Here is a 20,295-nt window from a genome sequence, read left to right as displayed (position 1 = left end):
GGAGGAGGAGGAGGAAGAAGGGAGGCAGCGGTGAGCAGCCTTGCGGCACCGGGAGGGGGCTGTCCCCGTGTCCCCGCGTCCCCGACCCGCCGGCGGGGGTACTCACTCTGCGAGGAGTCCGCCGCCAGCAGGACGAGCAGCAGGGCGGCACCCAAGGGCGCCGCGGGCTGCGCCATGGCGGCGGCCGGGGCCGGGGCCGGGGCCGGGGCCGGTGGCGGAGCGGAGCGGCTCGGAGCGGCTCGGGGCGGGCGCTGCTGTGGGATCGCGGAGCCTGCCGAGCCCAGCAGGGAGCCGCTCGCCCATCCTACCCAATCGCTCCCCGAGCCGCCGAGCCGCGGGACACCCCCGTCCCCTCCCTCCATCCCTCCCTCCCGCCTCCCCTCCTCTCTCCTCCCCACCGCAAAGGTGGAAGGCAGCGCCGGAGCCGGCTGGGCTCTGCCTGTGTTAAGAAATGCGCCCCACGCCTTCCCGCTGTATTTTCTTCACAGATAAAGCCGGGGTTTACGGTAGGGTTTTAGGATGGACGCGTGAGGTGAGGGGCGGGAGGCGCTCTGACAGACCTCCGCTCCCCTGTGGCGGCGGCCGGGGGGCTGCACCCGGAGACCCCCGGAGCTGCAGGGGTCATGGTTTTACACTAAAAAAAATCGGTTTAGATTAGATGTAAGGAAGAAATTCTAGAGGGTGGTGAGGCCCTGGCACAGGCTGCCCGGAGAAGCTGTGGCTGCCCCATCCCTGGAGGTGCTCAAGGCCAGGCTGGATGGGGCTTTGGGCAGCCTGGTCTGGTGGGTGGTGTCCCTGCCCACGGCAGGGGGTTGGAATTAAATGATCTTTAAGGTCCCTTCCAACCCAAGCCATTCTGTGATTCTATGATTCTACGATTCCATGAAGTTTTCCAACGTAAGTTTAGTGTTTTGGTATATCTAATAGACACTTCCTGTCTCCATAATAATTTGTAGCATATAGAATGTAACTAACATAAATGATATATTTATATTACATATGGTTGAGGTAAATTAAATAGAAACGCAAGTGGCAGCCTACTAGCTCAAAGGAAGCATCCCTAGGCTGGTGTCCTCTGCCTGGCAATGGCCAAGTGCTGACATATGAGAGATACAAAATATAAACCAGCACCAAGTGCTCTTTTCTTTCAGTTTTCAGTATCTGAAGGGCAGAGGAGGAGCTCCCTTGGGTAAAAATTGTGGTCGCTGTCATGCTGCCAAATGTACTTCTCCATCAATTTGTCAAATAGCTTTTGTACTTCTGGCCTCTAGGAGTGGCAGCAAGGTCCCAGATATGCACAAAGTCTAGACAGAAGCTTTCTCCCACCAATTTAAAATCCAGTGCCTAATAATTCCATAGGGTACCTTGACTTTCTGTCTTCTAATCAAGAGTGAATTATCATGCCCTTTTTTTCTTCACTGTATCACCTGATAGACCTCTGTTGTATGCTCTCTGAACCACCTCCTTTCCTAAGCAGCACAGCTTTATTCTGTTTGGGACATAGTTCCCAAAACACGGGCATTGCTGAAAGCAGCAGTCCCACCAGCTGCTTGTTCCTGTCCTCTTGCCACATCTGCTTCTTGTGCTGGCATGCAGCAAACCTGATCAGAGCAACCCAACGACGATATTTAACTCTAATTCAGAGCAGCTGCCACAGTCCTGCCCTCCACCTCCCTCAGTTGTGTGTCCCCCTGTCCACGTGCAGCCATGGGGCTGTGCCTCTTCATCTCACTCACATGGCAGGAACTCTCCACCCTTTTTAGTGTGTGGGTATTTTCTGCCAGGTTATTGTGCTGAATCATCTCAGAGAAAGGGCAAAGAAACGAATGATCGAGTGCCACTGCAGCAGTAAGTACACAGGTTGCTGTAGGACTGCAGCCTGTACTTATACTGAGTCATCATTCCCCATCTTTGTTTTCATCTTTCTTCTCTTTTTCACTTATATTTCTCTTCAGATGAAGTGGACAGAACTACATGCAAGATGCAAAACTACATTCAAGACAAGGGTTTACTGTATTTAAGCAATGGCACTGTGCTACTTTTTTCTCTTATTTTTTTTCCCTTACTATTCCATGGGTTCCTTTCTACCTCCAGACCTGTTATTTTCAAGAAGCTTTGAACAAAAGGTCTGAGACCTCTTTCCTGAGTGGAGGTTCTGTTTTCCCACGGATACACATGGTGAGCATTGCCTTCTGTGGGTGCATCATTTTGCATGCACATATATTACTTTTCATTTGTCTTTTATCATCCTACCACTTTCAAAGTACTATCAACTGATACTGCCAAGCTAATCCAACAGCAGCTTGCTACCAAAACAGGTCATCCCACTCTTCCCTTCCTCTTTTCTGCCCACCCTTTTTAAGGCTTTGTCACCAATGTGACCTCCTCTCAGCAAGCCAATTCAGCTCACTAAGCCAGCAGAAAAGTCTTCCTTTTTTCTAAGAGTCTTTCAGAATTCTTGATGGCCGGTTTAAGCTCAACTGTTCAGAGGAATTTTGAGTGATCTGCAAACCGTCATCATGGCGTTGAACTTCTCCATGAAGTTTCTGAATATGTTAAGCAGCAGAGATTTTTGTGGGGTCTGCAAACTGCTTTATGGTGTGTAATCTAATGGTGACTTTCTTTTAGTCAGTTTTTTATCCTTTTATTCATAAGAACACACTTTGAGATCCTATGGTGAAAGACCAGGTCAAAAGCTTTTTAAAAATTCTGATATATAATCTTAGCTGAATCATCCCTCTCCACATAAAGAAATCACTCCATGAACCTCTAATGGGTTTGAAAAACATGATTTCGTCCTTGACGTGTAATGTTGATCCTTCTCCAACATGTCATTGAGGCTATCAATCCTCTCTTTATTATAGTTTCCAGTAAGTTGCTTGGCACAGACCTCAAAAACTGACTTGGACGTGCCCTGAGGTCCTTCTGACAGTCACACTTTCCACCTTCCGTTCTTCTGGCACCGTGGGATTTGAGGCAGATTTAAGCGGTGAGTTACAGAAAGCAAAGCTTCGTTTTCTTCAGGATTCACAGGTTAATACCATCTGATCTCAGCTACTGCCGCGAGGTCTCGGGAATGTAAAAATCAGGATAGAAAAATACTGCAGAAAATACTAAAAGAACATTACAGGAACTGCTTGTACTCTCAGCACATTATCATTTTCGACCCCCTTTTGACTTTTTAGTAGTGTTATCTTGGCACAGACATTTCCAGATGTAAATCTGAACTTGTAGGGTTAGATTCTATTGATTACTGGCACTGCTAATAAGAAATATGCTCCAAATATCACAGACTTAATGTATCACTTGAGAAAAGTGATAAAAAAGTACTGCAAGAAGGTATTAGAGAGAAGTCATTGCTATAGAGTGTAGTAAAATCTGTTATAAACAAGCAAAGTTCCTGCAACTAATTATATGTACAAAATGAGAGATTGAAACTAAGATGTCCTGAAAAGACTGAATGTGTCTCACAGCTTCAGAGTCAAAGATAACGCGTTATGGAAAAGAGAAAAGGGTTTCCAAGTGTGATTTTCCTTCCTTCCCTCCTTCCTTCCCTCCTTCCTTCCTTCCCTCCATCCTTCCCTACTTCATTCCCTCCTTCCTTCCTCCTGTAAGTAGGAGGAGTAAAAGGATGTGAGATTACATGGGAATATTTTGATTGATCCTGATTACAGCAGAATATTTTAAAACATAGATGGCTGTGGAAGACAACAGGATTAGCCCCTGTGAGGGTAAGAAAGCTGTTTCCACGATCGTGCCCTACAGGCTGGGCGCATGCCAGTGCGCTCAGCACATTAAGATCTGGGGAGTTCCAGCCTAGCAAGCCTGGTGCCAGGAAATTAACTGAAGTTTTCAAGGACGGGAAGCTCTGAACTGCCATCCCCTCCGTGTCTGTCTTGGTTCCAGCTCAATGGGATTTCCCTTCATTAGAGGTCAGAACTGTGACTGAAAATGGCTTTAGGCACCAGCAAACCTACACGCTAACCTAGGCAGTGGCACTCCCTCCACTGCAGTGGAGGAGCTGTGCAAACTCCCAGGCACGATGCACCACGGTCCTGCACTGGCCATCCCTCGGACTAAATGGCACCAAGCAAAAGCAGCGAATCTCCTGCCCCAAGCTGAAGAAGAGGTGGCAGGTAAGGAGGAGAAATTGCAGGAGGTCCTTGCATAATTCAGTCTGCTTCTCACTTCACTGAAAAAAATAGCTTTGCCTTCCTCCATTTGGGGAAAATCTCTCTTGGACCCCCGGGATGCTGCCATTAGACTGGGGGGTTAACTGCTTTGATGAGGAAGCCCAGTTCCTTTACCACACTGCTGCCTTTGCACATGCACTGTCCAGTTAAGGATAGACCCAAAGGATCCTGAGACAACTGCTGATGCAGACGAGCTGGGCTTTTAGCACAGCCCTTGATTTCCTTTTTTTTTAAAATGGAGCTTGAAACATGTCAGCTGCACTTAATGTCTGGGTGGGAAATGAATCAAAGCAAACCAAAAGTGTGAAGTGTTTGTACTGTCAAGAAGAGAAAGCTGAAAGAGTTTAAAAAAAAATAGGATGCAAGCCTTCTAAAAAGATTTCAAGGCTCTCAGCATAACAACGGGTGGCCGTGCAGCTCCACGGAAAGGTTGTACTAATGCATATGTGAAACCTTACTTGAAGATTCAGATTGGTGTAGAATGAGGACAGGGATGAAAAGAAATCTGTCAGAAAGATGAGAAACTTGAACTGAAAGCTGTTAGAAGAACCCATGGTTTCACTTAGGCTTTTCTCAGGTCCGCGGATAAATATGAAAAATTGCTTTCCTCTCCCCTCTTCCAAATACAAATCCTTGCTGGCACCACACAGCCATGTATGTTTGTTTAGATTAAGCCAATGTTTTTGAGGGAGGATGTGAAATTTCATGAAGAGATCTCTAATAACGCTAATGGCATAAATACCTCTTCTCCAGCACGTTCAAATTAAACATTTCCTAACAAAAACAAACACAGAAAAAGTCCCTTTATACCATTTAACTCTTCTGAGCAAATAGTGTGTGTTAGTTAATTTTCAAAATGTACTTAATTTTGCTAGAGGAAGAAATGGATGAGCAGGCTAGGCAAATAGAGGCTCAAGAGAAAGAAAAGCACTTGGACAAAGAAGTGGAGCTGGATGCACAGAGGAAGATATGGGAGAAAGGTTAGTTATCTTTCGTAATTTACTCAAACTACACTTTGTAACAGACTCCGTAGCTGGCATCTCTCTTCAAAAAGAGGTCCAAGACACGTTTTCTGAGAGCGGGGCATTGTGCTGGTGGGTGTGGGGAGGAGAAGAGCTCCTTCTCCTGCGGGTGCTTGTCATGCCCAGACATCCACGTATATGTGGATGACCAGAAGAGTAAGTCTTGCAAGGGATCAGCCTCTTCTCATGGCCACCGCTTTGCCTGCTGAGTGCTCCCCTGCAGCTGAGATAACTGAATCTCACACTGAAGCATTGCACCAACGCAAAAGGAGATGTTTTCTCTCTTCCATGGTGTCACCGTCCCTGGGGGTATTCAAGGAAAGGCTGGACGTGGTGCTTGGGGACATGGTTTAGTGGGTGACGCTGGTGGTAGGGGGTTGGTTGGACCAGGTGACCTTGGAGGTCTCTTCCAACCTCAGTGATTCTCTGATTCTCATCCCTGTGGATGGGTTAACTGTGGGCTGGGTTAATGGCTTGGGGCATCCCCGTGTAGACATATGGAACCCATTTCTGACTTACGGTGAAGCCAGGAGTCCAGCAAGCCAGGATCCCAAAGCAGGCTCTCTGAACATGAAGGAACTTTTGAGCGACATAAGATCTTTCATCAACAGTGCGAGTGGATGTGATTGGTCTTTCGTTAGGCCAGTTAAGGTATTGTGGCCCTTAGGGGGTTTTCTTCATGGTTTCTATTCTTATGCATTCCACTTGAGCTTGTTTTCTAGGGGATTTTAATTGATTGAATAAAGCCTGAAGTAAATATAAATAAATTCAGTGGTGACATAAGGAGTCAAAAAATATTGCAGACAAATATTAAGAACAAATATAAGCCCGTACGGTGTGTTATGCCCTACAAAATACCAGCAGGGATAAGAGAAGCAGTAGCTGGTGAATGGACGTGCGGAGAGATAATGTGAGCGTGAGCTGTCCCTGAGGCAGCAGGGAGTGTACTGACATTTCCATTACTGCCTTTCAAAAGGGGTTCTTATCAGAAGAGCACGATGTATTCTTTATCGTGCTCATTAACACAGAGCAATGAGGATGTAACTTAAAAATCTCTTGTTGATGGAAAAAAGTTGGCTTGTTGGAAGTCACTGGCTGAACTCCCAGCTGTAACACGATGCAAAGGGATGGTGAGTGATGAAAATGTGGTTGGTTTTCATGAGATGTGGCTCTGGCAAGTGCTCAGAGCTCTCTTACATTGTTTACCAGGGTAACACTGGCAAAGTAAGGAAAAATGGTTCAACCTTTTGCCACAATTAACATTTCTCCTGTGGATGGGTTTTAGTTTAAGCAGGTTAAAAAGCTGGTAAGTCATCGGTACACTCCTGTGCTGATCCGTGCTGTAGTGCTTTGTTTTTGTCGCTCACCTTTTTCCTGTTAGCAGCAGGAAATACCTATCCCCTTGTTGAAGCCAAGTGTGTCCATTCGTGATTTGTCCCTAATGAAAAGGCCAACAAAAGGGGTAACATAAATGAAATTCCATAAATGTAGAGTCTTCAACAGAAGCAAGTTGCTGATTGCCATATTACGTACCCACACAGCCCTGCCGTCCTGTTTGTATGGATTCAGGGGCTAAAAATACATTTACTAAATATGACAAAGAAGGCATTTTGCCCTCTGGGCTAAATCTTTATTATTTTGTGTTCAGAGGACGCAAGTATGTGCAGCAGAGTGGCAGCAGGTTCATGTTGCAAAATACAACAGGGCTTTCTGTAATCTTTGATCGATTAGCTGCTTGTTCCAACGGGGTTTGTCAGTGTGATGCCGCAACCTTTGGCATGGGTGAAGGATGGGGAAAAGGTGGCGGTGGAGGGGAGGGGACCAGAGCAGGACAAGCCATAGGTGTGACTGAGAAACTGAGGAGTCGTTTTCTGAAAGAACGTGCAAAGATATGTATTAAAATAAATGTATAAATAAATAAATGAAATACTTAGAAATAAATAAAAATATATATGTAAATTTGAATGGAGGATAGAGCATCCAATGTGCTGACTTTTCTATTTTAGATAAAAACAAAATGAGGATTTCTACAGGCTAAGGAAAGCAAGAGTTCTGAGCTTAATTCTAAAATAGGTGATGATTTGTTTTGTTCTGTTCTGTTTTGTTTTGTTTTGTTTCTGGAAGGGAAATTGTAGCTGTCCAGGTTGGGAGGAAGTCAGACCTGAATCAGGCCTTCTAACAGCAGCATGGAAGTGGAAGCTGGGCCAGAGGTATCATGCTGTGAGCCTGCCATCAATGGGGAAAGTGTTTTCCAGATGTCATGTTCCTGGTCAGCCTGACTGCTGTGAAATTCCCATCTCCCAAAACTGGATGAAAGGGGAACACTTGGAAAATAATAATAATAATTAAAAAAAAAAAAAAAGCACACTAAAAAGAAGGTGTGAGGTATACAGAAGGGCTTACACGCCCCGGGAACAAAAGGTGGTATTGATGTGGGCTCTGGTGTGGGAGTCAGGCTGACAAAGAGCTTCTCATGGAGCTTGTGTGAACTGTGTCTGAGGGTGCTGGCAAGAGAAAGGAAAGACGATCCGTTTTTGCTTAAGTTCAAAATGTCATTGTTCAGTAACATGTTATTTAAACCAGAAAATTACAGAGGAAGAGACCTAGGTGAAGTGTTGCTTCACTTTTCAGTTATAGATTGCTCCAAAAGATATGATAAAGTGACAGTACACTGCAAATGAAAGCTTGTTTTGAGCCTGTGTTCTGCTGCTGTTGTCAAATATCAAAACTTTCTAGCACTGGCACTTGAATTCAGCATGAAATATACATCAAGAAAGTGCGGTATTTCATTCCTGTGCAAGGTGGTCTTCACTCACAAATATTGAGCCAGTCTTGCCTATAACAAAGCTTTGTGTTTTAGGAATAATGATATGGTAAAGAGAGAAAACAGCAGGTATACACAAAAATAATAGAAAAAAGTCCCCACCTCCACCCATAACTACATACCAATATGCATGTATACGTATATCCATATCCCCAAATATCCCCAAACGCATTGCCATGTCCCAGCATCCAACAAACATGAATCACTTAAGCTTCTTACAATATTGCTCTGAGACAGGAAAGCATTATTCCTGTTTACAGACCTGAAAGCTGAAGCGTGGAGGTGAGGAAGTTCAGACGTAAAACCCAGGAAGAGCTGGATTTGGCTTTATTTTCTTAAGTTCAAGGTTTACAATACCATCTTTTCTTTCCAGTGTTTGACTTCATCTCCAGATTTCTGTGGAAAAGAGAGAAGAGCAATAGGTAGGATAGCATGCAAACAAAAAGAGAGAATTATTATTTCCTTTTGAGAGCTTTTCCTTATGTTAGGCTGTATCAACCCAATTTAAGTTAAAAATGAAGGTCTGGTTGTTCAGAAAGCAATGTGGTTTTGATACCACCGACTCCAGCTGGGGCTGCGAGGGAAGGGGACGGTGACGCGGCAGCACGTGGTCGGGGAGCAGGGAACCAGGTGTGTCCGATTTTGTTCAGCATTTTATCCACTCACGGTGCGATACGAACACGTTCCCTGCACATTGTGTATAGGACCGGGTACTGGACTTTGCTGCAGATTCTGCCCCCGATTTCCTGATAAATGGCTTGTGTGGGCTCTCCCCAAGTGAAACGCAGCCACCCAGTTAGCCGGTGGGTTCCCTTTGTCTCTCACCGCTTTGCTTTCAGCTGTGGTTTGGCACCCGCTGCACTGCAAAGAGGCATGACTTGCACGAAATTATAGCTGGCTTCTGCGTTGTCTAACCAGAAATTCAAAATCTAAGTCCCAGAAATTACACACTGCTTATAGATAATAAAAAAAAAAAAATCAAGTATCCCATTAAGGAGCCAGTGTTAAACAGAAATCTGCTGACTGAGTCAGTCTGTTACAAGTGAAAACACCCCAATATCTGAAAAAAATCCTTCAGGCATTATCTGGTTAGAAAATTAGCTTTACCTTTTCTTACTAACGTTTTCCAGTTCTTGTTTTTATTATCATTAGGTGTGTATTGTTTAATATTGTGCCCTAGAAATATTTTTATTGCTTACATGTTTTTATAGAGGGAGGAAGAGGATGGAGAGACGGGTGGGAAAAGAAAGCAACGAAGAAATCCAGCCTATGCAAGGCTTCCAGTTTGTACCCAAGGTGTAAGGATGAGCCTTGCAGTGTGGTGAGCAGCTGTCCTCCCTCTAGGCAAGCTCCTTTCTTCGTCCCCCGTGTTGAACCCGAAGTGTTTGTCGCAATGGTGGTGTGCATCTTCTGATTGTGGCAGATAAGCAGAGTGCAAAGGCTCCTTTTTTTCTGGAAAGGCAAAAAAGTAACGTGAGTGACATTCCTGTGGTTTTTTGATATGTGCAGCTTGATGTCTGCCAGGCCAATTGTGCATGAGGGAAAGAAATGACGGGATTGTTCTCCTTGTCTTAGACTTTAACTAGAAAAACTGTGAAACTCTTTGTGTTACTGTCAAACGTATCCAGGGCCTTCACATTTCCAGAAGTAAAGTGGGTTCTCCGGCCAAATTAAAGAAAATGGAGAAATGCCAAAGCAAACATTTTTGTCCAGCTTTGCTTATCTGATGTTACCAGCATGCAGTGATCCTTTATCATAGCGAGTTATTTCCTCTGTTAAACATAGAAGCAGGAGCAAGTACGGATAAACAATGTGTGCAACCAAACCCCAAACATTTAACTATTTTTTGCTTACCGTGGTGGGGAACGGGGGCAGGAGGAAGAGATAAAATTAAGCCTTCCTCAGAAAGCCCAACCAATGCTTTCTGTGCTGGACTTTCCTAAAGCAGCGAAGAAGGCACAAAGCACAGAGCGAGTGGCTGCCTGGCAGCCAAAAGCTCTCGTAGAAGCCAGCTTTGTTGCAAAACATGGGCACGGGGCTGAGCTGGGCGGCTCAGGGAGACACATCTCCAAGCTCCTGGCCTGGGAAATGCATGCGTGAGGAAGCAATCGTCTCACCTGCCTTCAGACACATCTGGAGCAGATGTTTACATCTGATCCACTCACTCCTGGCTTGCTTTGTGGCAAGCAGAGGGATGTAGACACCTTCAGGGGTACAGTGTGCCCGAGATGTTTCAGATGTCTGCTGTGGGATGAGATGATTCATGCCCTGAATACACAATCATCAGCTAAGAAGAGATTACTCCAAGGTGGATGTCTGTGTTGCACACATCAGTATTTCATCAGAGGAGCCCGCAGGTCAGCACAAGGACTCCTCGTGGCATTTCCCATCAGCCATCATCGTGAAAGAAAAGCTTTGGCTGAATATCCAGAATGGGCCTAAACTGTGAAATATCGGCATGCTAGAGTAACAAAGGCTCAGCTGCCTTCAGGGCTGTCTCTGGTAAGGCCATGGCAGGACCCTGCCACCCACCTTCCTGCCGAGAGACTGATCTGTGACCTGGGGTGTCACTTCCTCACAGATTATCCTTTGTCTAGGGCCTTGTTTGCACATAAAAATGTGCTTTGGCATGTGAGGTCCCAGCTCCTGCCTGCAGATTTCCAGTGATGTTGGGTAAGGTGAGACACAGCCCCTTCCAATAGCATGTACTGATTCATAAGCTATCACGTTCATTAGCATGGCAGGAAAAAATGTGTTTGCTAACCCTTACGCACATCAAGTGTGCTGATGGTGATACAATGTTCTGCAGAAGGTTCAAAGGGGCCTCAGGGCTGAACAGAGGGTGGTACAGTCACCTCATTCACTGCCAGAAGTCGCTGGACATCATCCAAAATTACCCGTGGATCCTCAAGTCAAGGTCAGTAGAAAACGAGAATTAGCAAGAGAAGCACTTGCAGACATCTGTGTGTGTGGAAAGTGAAAAGCAACGTACAGAAGACTGTAACTTGGTACCCTATATATAAGTCTAAGTGAACACTATAAATAATATATATATATAAGCATTTATATGTTTTCCAGCGTACATATAAGAGTCACAGTTTAAATTCATGATGTTGCAAGTCAAGAGGCATTGATTCTGTATGAGATCAATCACCGGTGGGTCTCTGGTAGGTAGCAGTGCTTTACATTTCATTACATTGTCCCACAGTGGTATTAAGCTATATTTTATTGGGCTTTCTGAACTAGGCCTGGTCCAGAAAAGCACACACCAGTGTGTATTACTTTAGGCATGCAAAAAGTCCATTGTGAATTTAGCCAAGCCGCTTATGTTTGTTCATGGTGTGGAGCCACAAGCCTAGATTCCCAGATCCAGGCGCTAAATAAGAACATAGAACTTCAATGTCTTACTGACATTAAACCTCTTGGTTGACTCCTGGGTATTTTCTTTTAAACAACACTCAAAACTTAAAATTAAAAAAGAAAGTAACCAAAAAACCTGTGAATCTAAACACAGTCTAATGAGCTTAGAGTCTAAAGCAATCACTCTTCTTTCGTCAATAATGGAAAGTATGGTGAAGTCTGCAGAAAGTGCCTATGATACTAAGATTCCTAAAACTCATTCAGGAACGACCTCAGCAATATAAGGCCAGGCTGGATGGGGCTTTGGGCAACCTGGTCTCATGGGAGGTATCCCTGCCCAGGAACTGGATGGGCTTTAAGGTCCCTTCCAACCCAAACCATTCTGTGAATCTATGACTCTATGGATAGAAAAGCTTAGTCTAAGCAATCTCTGCTTCTCTTTTGGGGGATTTCTTTAGTTAACATACAGAATTTAGGTTGGAATAAGCTCTTGCAGTGTAAAAGAATCCAAGTCTCACAGAAATTTGTTAGTGTGCAGTAGGCTGTGATGGGACTCATCTCAGTAGGACAAGGTAGGATAAAGAGTATGCAGATATCCAGCTGCATATTCATTTTTCTATTGTGCTTGTAGGCATGTCCTCGTGACTTCTAACACTGAGTCTTATGAACACCAGCAGTTCTGTGAGAAGAACCGAAATAAAATTAAACCAAACAAACCAACAGGCAGACTGCATTGCACAGCAGTTACTCACTGTTTCGGTGGGGACATAGCAACTGAACCCACACGGCAACAGCTCATACCAGCTTGCCAGGCTCCACCAGAGCATCCAGAAAGACGCTGTGGAAAGAGCAGGAATGGAGGCGTGTGTCAGGCAGCGGTGGCAGCAGCATCTGCAGCGGAGCATCAGGTACAACAAGTCTGCTGACTCCTGCGGTTCAGAGCTGACGTAGGGGTAGGAGGTGGGCATGGAGAATACACCGCTTCAGACGTCTTTTGACTTTGACACAGTCAACCTTAGTAAGTTGTCTCATGGATGCAGTTATAACACCAGCACTGCTGTGCCCAGCGTCACATCTGCTCTCGCCCATTGGCGTGATGCTGACAAGGGCGACAGCAGTAGGAAACCTAAATGCTTTTGTTTCTTCATCTGTGGGAAATCTACAATTGGAATCAAAGGGTTTGCAGTGAGGAAAATTGAAAAAAAAAAAAAAGCCCAAGGGAAGTTGACCACTTTGAAAGACTTCAGCGTTGTTTACACCCACTCCTTTTTCCTTTTTCCTCATTATCTGGAACTTTGGGAGTAGTGTGGCACAGACACCTCTTAAAGCGGAAAGGCTGGGACATGCATGGAAACATACATGCTGAATCAGATTCCAGCACGTCAAGATATTCTTGCAACCAGTAATAATAGTGTGCTTGGGGTTGCTGTTATTTGTAGGCTTAAGATCTGCACTGTATCTTGACTCAAAAGACCTTATGGCTCCCTGCAACTGCAGATGGGACCAACTGAAGTTTTCAGCAGCCCTGTTTATGTTTACACATTCCTGTCTGGTTGAAAATGGCTTCTTTTGTTTTTGTGGGTCCTTTTTGTTTTGTCTTTGTGACTGCAGAGTATTTCAAAAACAAAACAAAATAACCTGAAATGTCAGCTATTATCTAGAGAAGACAACAGCGACCACCTAGGATTACCCTGCGCGCTCTCTTTCCTACAAACAATGATAAATTTGTATCTGTTTTTTATGGAGGGGAAATCCTCAAGTCCTCCAGGGAACTCTACTGTTTAGGCAACTTTTGTTGTTGTTGAGGGAAACAGTAAATTTTGGGGCATTGCTAAAATGTTTTTGTGTCTTCATAGTGTCCTGAACATCTGTATGTAGTGACTGATTTCCCAACTCTTCCTTCCATCACAGGCACAAAAACCTTTCCTACAAGGCTTTACGTTGGTATGGAAGTTGCGTGTCAGTGTCATGGTCGTATAGCAAGGATTTGAAGCCATTTTATTTTTCAGACAGCATATAGCAAATCTCTCTTTTCAGTTGCCTCTATGACGGAGATCAGGGACCTGTGAGTAGCCATTAACTTCAGATCTACCTTTTCATTTTGAACAGTTAATTTTTCTTTTGACTTCCTCTTTTTAAAGTTGACTTGCTATCCAAAAAAACGAAGTGACAGAAACATGTACTTCTCCCATTACATATAAAAAAAAACACGTTTTCCAGTAATAAACTACATCTAAAAGAGATAAATGTGTTTCTACTGAAACTATGATGACTAGTTACACCAGCAAAATTGAGATATTTTCTTCATTGTTGGGTTTTCCTCTATCTGACAGCCTTTCCACTGTTATTCCATCAAAGCCAATAGAAATAGTCAGGCTCAGAACACACAAATCAAGGTCTTTCTGACATTCTCACAATGCAAGCAAAGATCTGAAAATGAAATAAAGTTCAACTCTTTGTTGAAAAAAAATGTACCTTAACAGAAAGCTTTCAGCTTCTGCCTTCTTTACAACATTTTCATCCTTACTTAATTCTCTTTTGAAACTTGTTTTACTGTGCTGTCTCCCCTCTTCCTCTTATCCATCTGCAATATGCAAAATGTACTTCCCTTTCGCCTTCTGCCTCTATTTTACTTTCTTTTCTCTCACAGTGGGTGACTCAGGAGAAAATGAGGAGCGTGTGGTCTGTTCTACAGAACAGATGGCCATGTACAGGCCATGTACAGGCCAGCATATTCTACTATTTTTCATAACAACTCAATCATATTGAATCATTGCATCTTACAAGCCGCTAGAAGTTGCAAACCTAACTGTGAAACTTCACATTCCCCTTACGGAATTATTTTTTCAAACTGTAATGTTCATTTATCAAGATCTTTTTGAATTCCAATCCTGTTCACCAAAGTGCTTGCTCTCTGTCCCTGGCCTACAAAATTAGAAGTAGTAAGCACTAAGCATACTCTTCAATGCATTATTCAAGTTATTTTTGAAAGTATTGAATAGTAAAAGACTTCAGCCTGGAAACATCCATTTCACACATCCTTCTATTCTGATCATGAATTACTGATAACATTTTGAATACAGTTCCCCAACCACTTTTTTACTTCCCTTGATTATTTTTGAGCAACCTCGTCTAGTGGAAGGTGTCCCTGCCCATGGCAGGGGTTTTGGAATTAGATCATCTTTAAGGTCCCTTCCAACCCAAACTATTCTATGATATGTTCTATGTTACCTGCATGAGGACATCATGTGAACTGGTTGCAATATCTTGCCAAATCGAATAGATACCTACAGATCTGTTGGAAAAATTAAATAAATCTCTTTCCTTCTCTTGGAAGGACATTGCCTTATTTTGGCATAGCCTGTCCTTGGTAAATCTGTGCTAATTAATAATTTTGTCCTTGTTTTCTTGGCTTTGTTTGTTTGTTGTTGTTATTGTTTTCTGGCACTTAAAAATGGCTGTTTTGTATCTGCCTGTAAAGCCTTTCATGAGGAAATGAAATTGGCAATTCAAAGCCATTCAGAAATAAATGGAAAGTTTTACAATATGTGAACTGAACAAATTATGCAAAATAAGCAAGATGGTCTCAAGGCACTTTAGAATAGACAGGCATCACTTTTGACCTCCACACGATGTCCTTTCTGGATGACACAGTAGAGAAGGGATGGACTGAGTGATATATATTTGGATCACGCAGGTTTCCATTTTGAGTGACCTCAAGTCACTGATGGCTGTATTGAAAAGCTGGGTGAAGGGGTGAAATGTAGGAATGGTCGATAAGCAGCTTTAAACCAGACATTACTTATTTTAAAGTAGCTCTGAACACAGAGAACAAGCTCCTTCAGTTATTAGTGAAGTTACTTCGAGCAGACCTAAAGAAGTGTCTAGGAATGGAAAGAAATCCAGGTTATCCCACCTGGTATGTTGCTACTTCTCTGGACCCAAGGTGTCTCTAAGGATCCTCTTGCTCTCACACAGGTCATTGTCTCCTGAGATTCTTCCCATAATGCACGATTTGGGGATGAGGAAAGAGAGAAAGTGCTGATGCCAAAAGGCATCCCTTCATCTCTATCTCCTCAGGGCTTAAATATTTGTTAAAGCAGACTGTACATGATAATTTAGTATTTACCAAAAGACCAAAATTCCTCATGGCTTGATGTTACTTGATTTTATTTGGCTTTCAGATTGAAGCCCATGGTTTGAAGATGCACTGCATGGGAAGGATTTCAAAGCCCTGCAGCATTCCCATCTCTCTGCTCCAGTAGAATTGCTGACTTTGGTGAAAGCAGAGTTGGGTGTCCTCTGCGTGTGTTTGAATGCCATTCCATATTTGATCCACTCAGCTAACTCACCAAAAAAATGCACACATTAAATACAAATAAGAAATATATACATTAAATAATCTCATCATTGGACTAGGTCTTTCATCCCTAATCAAGGTTAATTTTTAGAGTAGGAAAATGCAAAAAGGCATGGCTGCTTGTTGTCAAACCATCCCTGCCGATGACATCTTGATGATTTTCTGTCCCCTCCAAACCAGACCTGACAAAGCTGATGCCACAACACACATTACACAGGGGTACTGTGGCAGGCCACAGCCAGTGTCATCTGTATTTTGTACACCTGAAGAGGGACATAGCTTGCTTTACATGCCAGCAGAATTTTTACATTTTTTTTTGTAGAGCAAAGTGCTCCCTTCTGCAGGTCACTGCAAGCGAATTTCTGACTTGAAGAGAACTAATCATCATAGTACTAAATACTCCCCTTGGTAGCGGGTGAGTATAGCTCATTTATCTGATTTAACAAAACTAAAATAAACATAATATTTTCCTTCTGGAAACAAATGGGAATAGCGTCTTAGAAAATTAATCTAGAATAGATGTTTAAGTCATGAAAAATACCTTTCCTTTTTGTTATTTCAGACCATAATCATTTGTGTTCATTTTTGGCTCCTTCAACAGCAGCTAGTGGCGATGAAGTAACTGTAAAAGCATAAATCACTGAATTGGAGTTCAGTGAGTTTCGTAATATTGTGACCTATATATTCCTATTAGGTTACTTGCTACACTTGCATGGTTCCAAGTCGAAAAAATGTGTGTTTCTTTAGGAGCACATAGCCAGGCAGTTGGAAAAAAAGCATATAGAGAATAATAATAATAAAGTATGCAGCTGAACATGGAAAGACAAGGCTGTGAGTTACTGCAGTTGTACTTTTTCTCCAAATCCATCTGTTTATCATAAATTCTCATGTCTGTGCAAGTGTATTAAAAGATATTCAGTGATGTAGTAGTTACTGGAATCATTACAAAAACAACAAACCTGAGGAGAAAGCCAGTTTTTCAACAGTTTATTTACTATACAGGACAAGCAATAGAACATACTTTTAAAATTTTGAAACTTCGCAGTTACACTCCCCAAGCACTCTGTCAGAAAAGCCGAGGTTTGCAGCAGGTTTCAATTACATCCATGGTGGATTTCAGGACTGTTACATCAGCTCCTATATGCTGGTCAAATTGAGAGGCTAATTAGGGCGGATGAACTGTGTAAATAGGTGGTTGTGGTTCTTCTCTGGGTTATTTCAGCTCCATTTTCTTCTGCTAACGCTCAAGCTTTTCAAGCAGAAGTCAGGGCTATCAAAATAGCCTTGTAATGAGCTGTAGGTAGAGTTTTGCTGGTTCAGAAATCAGGCTGGTGATGAAATCCCCTTTCCTAGGAATCCAGGAGTTTATGAACATGTTGGCTATGTGTGTGGCTTGTCTAATCAGATTTATTTTAAATACTTACCTTATGCAAGCACAATTTCTATTCCACTATTCAGCAGACGAAGTACGATTATTAGCAACACAAACATTTTCCCAGTTTGATCATTAATAATCAGACTGTGGTGCTCAAAGAATGTGTCTTAAATGGAAGGACGAGTAGACTTCACAAAAGATTAAATGATTTGTTATTTGGTGATGTTTTATAAGCAAACTGAGCACTGGGGGGGGGAAAAAATAGCCATAGACTAAATATGGCCTCTGTGAGCTTTTAAAAGCCCCACTACAGAGTCCTGCCAGTCCATTAGGAAGAAATCAGCGAAATCAGCAAGCCAAACGCCATCATCAATTGCTTGTCTAGACATAATCCTCCCGCCTCCTTCTCAGTCCTCATCTCTCTCCATTCCTGAAATGCCTCGGCAGTGACTGCTTGAGCATCCTCGCCGGCGAGCAAGGAATCCCCATGTGGCAGCCCAGACACCCTGGCCATTTATTTCTGCAGCCATTTGACTCAGGTAACAAGTTTCCACAGCGGCCAGAGGAAAGTGAGGAGAACTGAAATAAGTGCTGCCGGTGGGAATAGATGAATGCAGGGTAGGAGGTATTTTGGGCAGATCTAAGGGGGCTGCTGTCTGCACGGCCATGGCGTGGGGTGCCTCAGGATGGTGAGCTTGCTGAGCCACCCAAAGAGGGACCTGCCATTGCTTCAAGTGGTGCTCACCAACGGAGGAGGGATGTCTCCTCGTGTGGGAAGTGCAAGATACCTCCTAGGAGAAGGTGCAGGCAGCTGTGGGAGACTCTTTGGTTCTACCCCCTTTTCATGGACCTCCACTCTTGGCAAACTCAGAGGTGAGGAGCTGCAACCCAATGCTGCCGATCAGGTGCCGGCTGCTCACAGAGCCATTGAAGGGCTCCAGTCATCTGAGGACTGCAGAGATCTGGTGAAAAGCAGGATAAATTCCCGTCCTGTCATTGCATGGTTGGCCAATGACTTAAGGAGAAATTCAGTTCAATTTCCTTTCTGAGAGAAAACATTGTTTTGAAGTAAGGCTGTGTGTTTCACAGATGTGTCAATATACTGGCTGACACAGCTCCTATATTCCAGAAAATGAATATACCATTTCTTCTTCATAGGAAGTCAAAGAAAGAAGGGAATGGGCTGAAATTACATGCCAGTATATTTGTTATTTCCAAGCTCCTAATTGAAAAAAAATAAAAAATAATAATAATAAAAAAAACAGAATTGCACAATATTTTGTGCGATTTCATCCATGATTGTTCTCCAAGGGATCAAACATTACAAGATACACTCATGTGGACAGCTGGGCAAGTATCTCCTTAAGAATTCCAGCAGAACAAGATTTTCTGGAAATCACTCGGTGCAAAATACCGTCCAAATTCAAGCTGAACAAAAAGACATAGCTTCAAATGAAACACATGGCCAGTTTATAGGCTTCAGGGGCATGTACTGCTTGGTTAAACCTCTGCTGTCAGGTGGAAAGACTCCTGTACTGTTAAAAGCTATAGGCATCAACACCTATAGCTCTTCAGTGCTTCTTGTGGTTGGGGCATGGCCCTCTTTAGTTCAGCTGTGAAGAGCTAGCTGCCGAGTTCTGTTTCTCTGGAAAAGCTGAGCATCCACAGTCTCCACAGCAATATCCATGGCACATTCATGGCAATTAGGGAAATTCTTAAAAATTCCAAAAATTTCCAAAAATTCTTAATTTTCTTTGACAGCAGTAAGCTCTGATATGTCCATGGAGGATATTGGGTTAATGGCCATGCTTTTTTTTTTTTTTCCATACTGTCCAGTGTCCTGATGAAACGTATGGCTCTTCAGGACTTAAACTTAGGGAATCCAAGATAGTTTGCTACTCTGTGATGCATTTGTCAAGATAGTGCTTTGCTTGTGATATCTGTGTGCCATGCATGTATCTGAAGGGCTGGGTGGCTAACTTCATGATTGTACAAGACACAGGAAGAGGAGCACACACGTTCCAAGCCACATGGAAAGAAGGCAGACCACTGATCCCAGTAATACAACAGTAGTAGTATAGTCTAGGGTAACTTAAATGTGTACGTCATCCGAAATCACCTTCAGTACTGGCAATGATGCTGCAATCACAGAGAAATTTATAAACAGAAGTTGGTTTATGTCTCCAGAACAGCCAGACCTGCAACACACATTTTGGCTGAAACTAGCACCATAAAATTCCCGCTGTGGGACTGTTCTCCCACGTAATGTTAGAACAATAGTTACAGACCATAAAGATCAGTCAGGCTCTCCTTCTGCCCATCTTCCCAGCCAAAATAGGACTGCACCAGGAGGAGTTTCACCCATCCCATCTGCAGAGTGGTTTCCCCAGCAGCACACATGGAGGAGGGGAGCTGCATCCCAAATCTCGGACACATGCAGTTGAGGGACACCACCCTCTGGCTCATACTTCTGCTACTACAACACTTTAAAAGCTTGTTTCTGAGTCACTTGTCTCCTCTCTCTGTGCTGTGTTCAGATGCCCCTAGGCTTTGCTGCTTTCCAAAGCTTTTATTTTATTTTTTTTTATTATTATTATTATTATTTTTTCCCGAGTTCTTGCCTCTGGGATTTTACCTGGTGTTAACTTTGTCTTTTAAGGCTGAATGCAGGTTTTGATCTCACAATCTGTTCTGCAGATTTCGTGGCTGTAAGGTGGAGAGCTGTTCTCTCAGCGGTCCAGCTCTGCATAAATCCTACAGGTTCAGTCCTCAATGACTAGACAAGTTTACAAATCAAGGATCACTGCTCATCCAAAGGACAGTCTTTTAGCAGCTAACACATTCTCTCACATGCGTGAGGAAATCCAGCAAAGTATAGTAAGCAAAAGAGTCAGATGAGGGGAAGAAAAATCTGCAATGCTATAATTAAAGCAGCCAAAGAAAACAGAATTCTGGAACAGCAGTTATTTAAAGACAAAAGCTCTCTCACATACAAATATTAAAGTACGTATTAGCCTGATTTCTAAATGCACTGTGACCTGCGCAGCCATAGTGCCTTTCTGTCTTTAACCTCCTTCCAAACCAATTCTGACACACACAAACCCTTGCCAGTTTTGGTTAGACGTGGCTGCAGGTAACAATTGCATAGATGCCACATGCTT

The 20,295-nt window shown here is 43.4% G+C and overlaps 1 protein-coding gene across 1 annotated transcript in view; it reads right to left on the bottom strand.

Moving 5' to 3' along the window:
- Nucleotides 1–354, bottom strand: part of GAS6 (growth arrest specific 6) — a 38,334-nt gene extending 37,980 nt beyond the window's left edge. Inside the window, exon 1 of the mRNA XM_035317439.1 lies at nucleotides 107–354. Within this exon, the coding sequence (XP_035173330.1) occupies nucleotides 107–176 (70 nt within the window). The 5' untranslated portion in view covers nucleotides 177–354. The remainder of the gene's footprint in view (nucleotides 1–106) is intronic.
- Between the last annotated feature and the right edge of the window lie 19,941 nt (nucleotides 355–20,295).

This window comes from Oxyura jamaicensis, chromosome 1 (assembly GCF_011077185.1).
Source record: "Oxyura jamaicensis isolate SHBP4307 breed ruddy duck chromosome 1, BPBGC_Ojam_1.0, whole genome shotgun sequence".
Classification (NCBI taxonomy): domain Eukaryota; kingdom Metazoa; phylum Chordata; class Aves; order Anseriformes; family Anatidae; genus Oxyura; species Oxyura jamaicensis.
The sequence above is the reverse complement of the archived record's forward strand: the minus strand, read 5'-3'. Positions and strand labels throughout refer to the sequence as shown.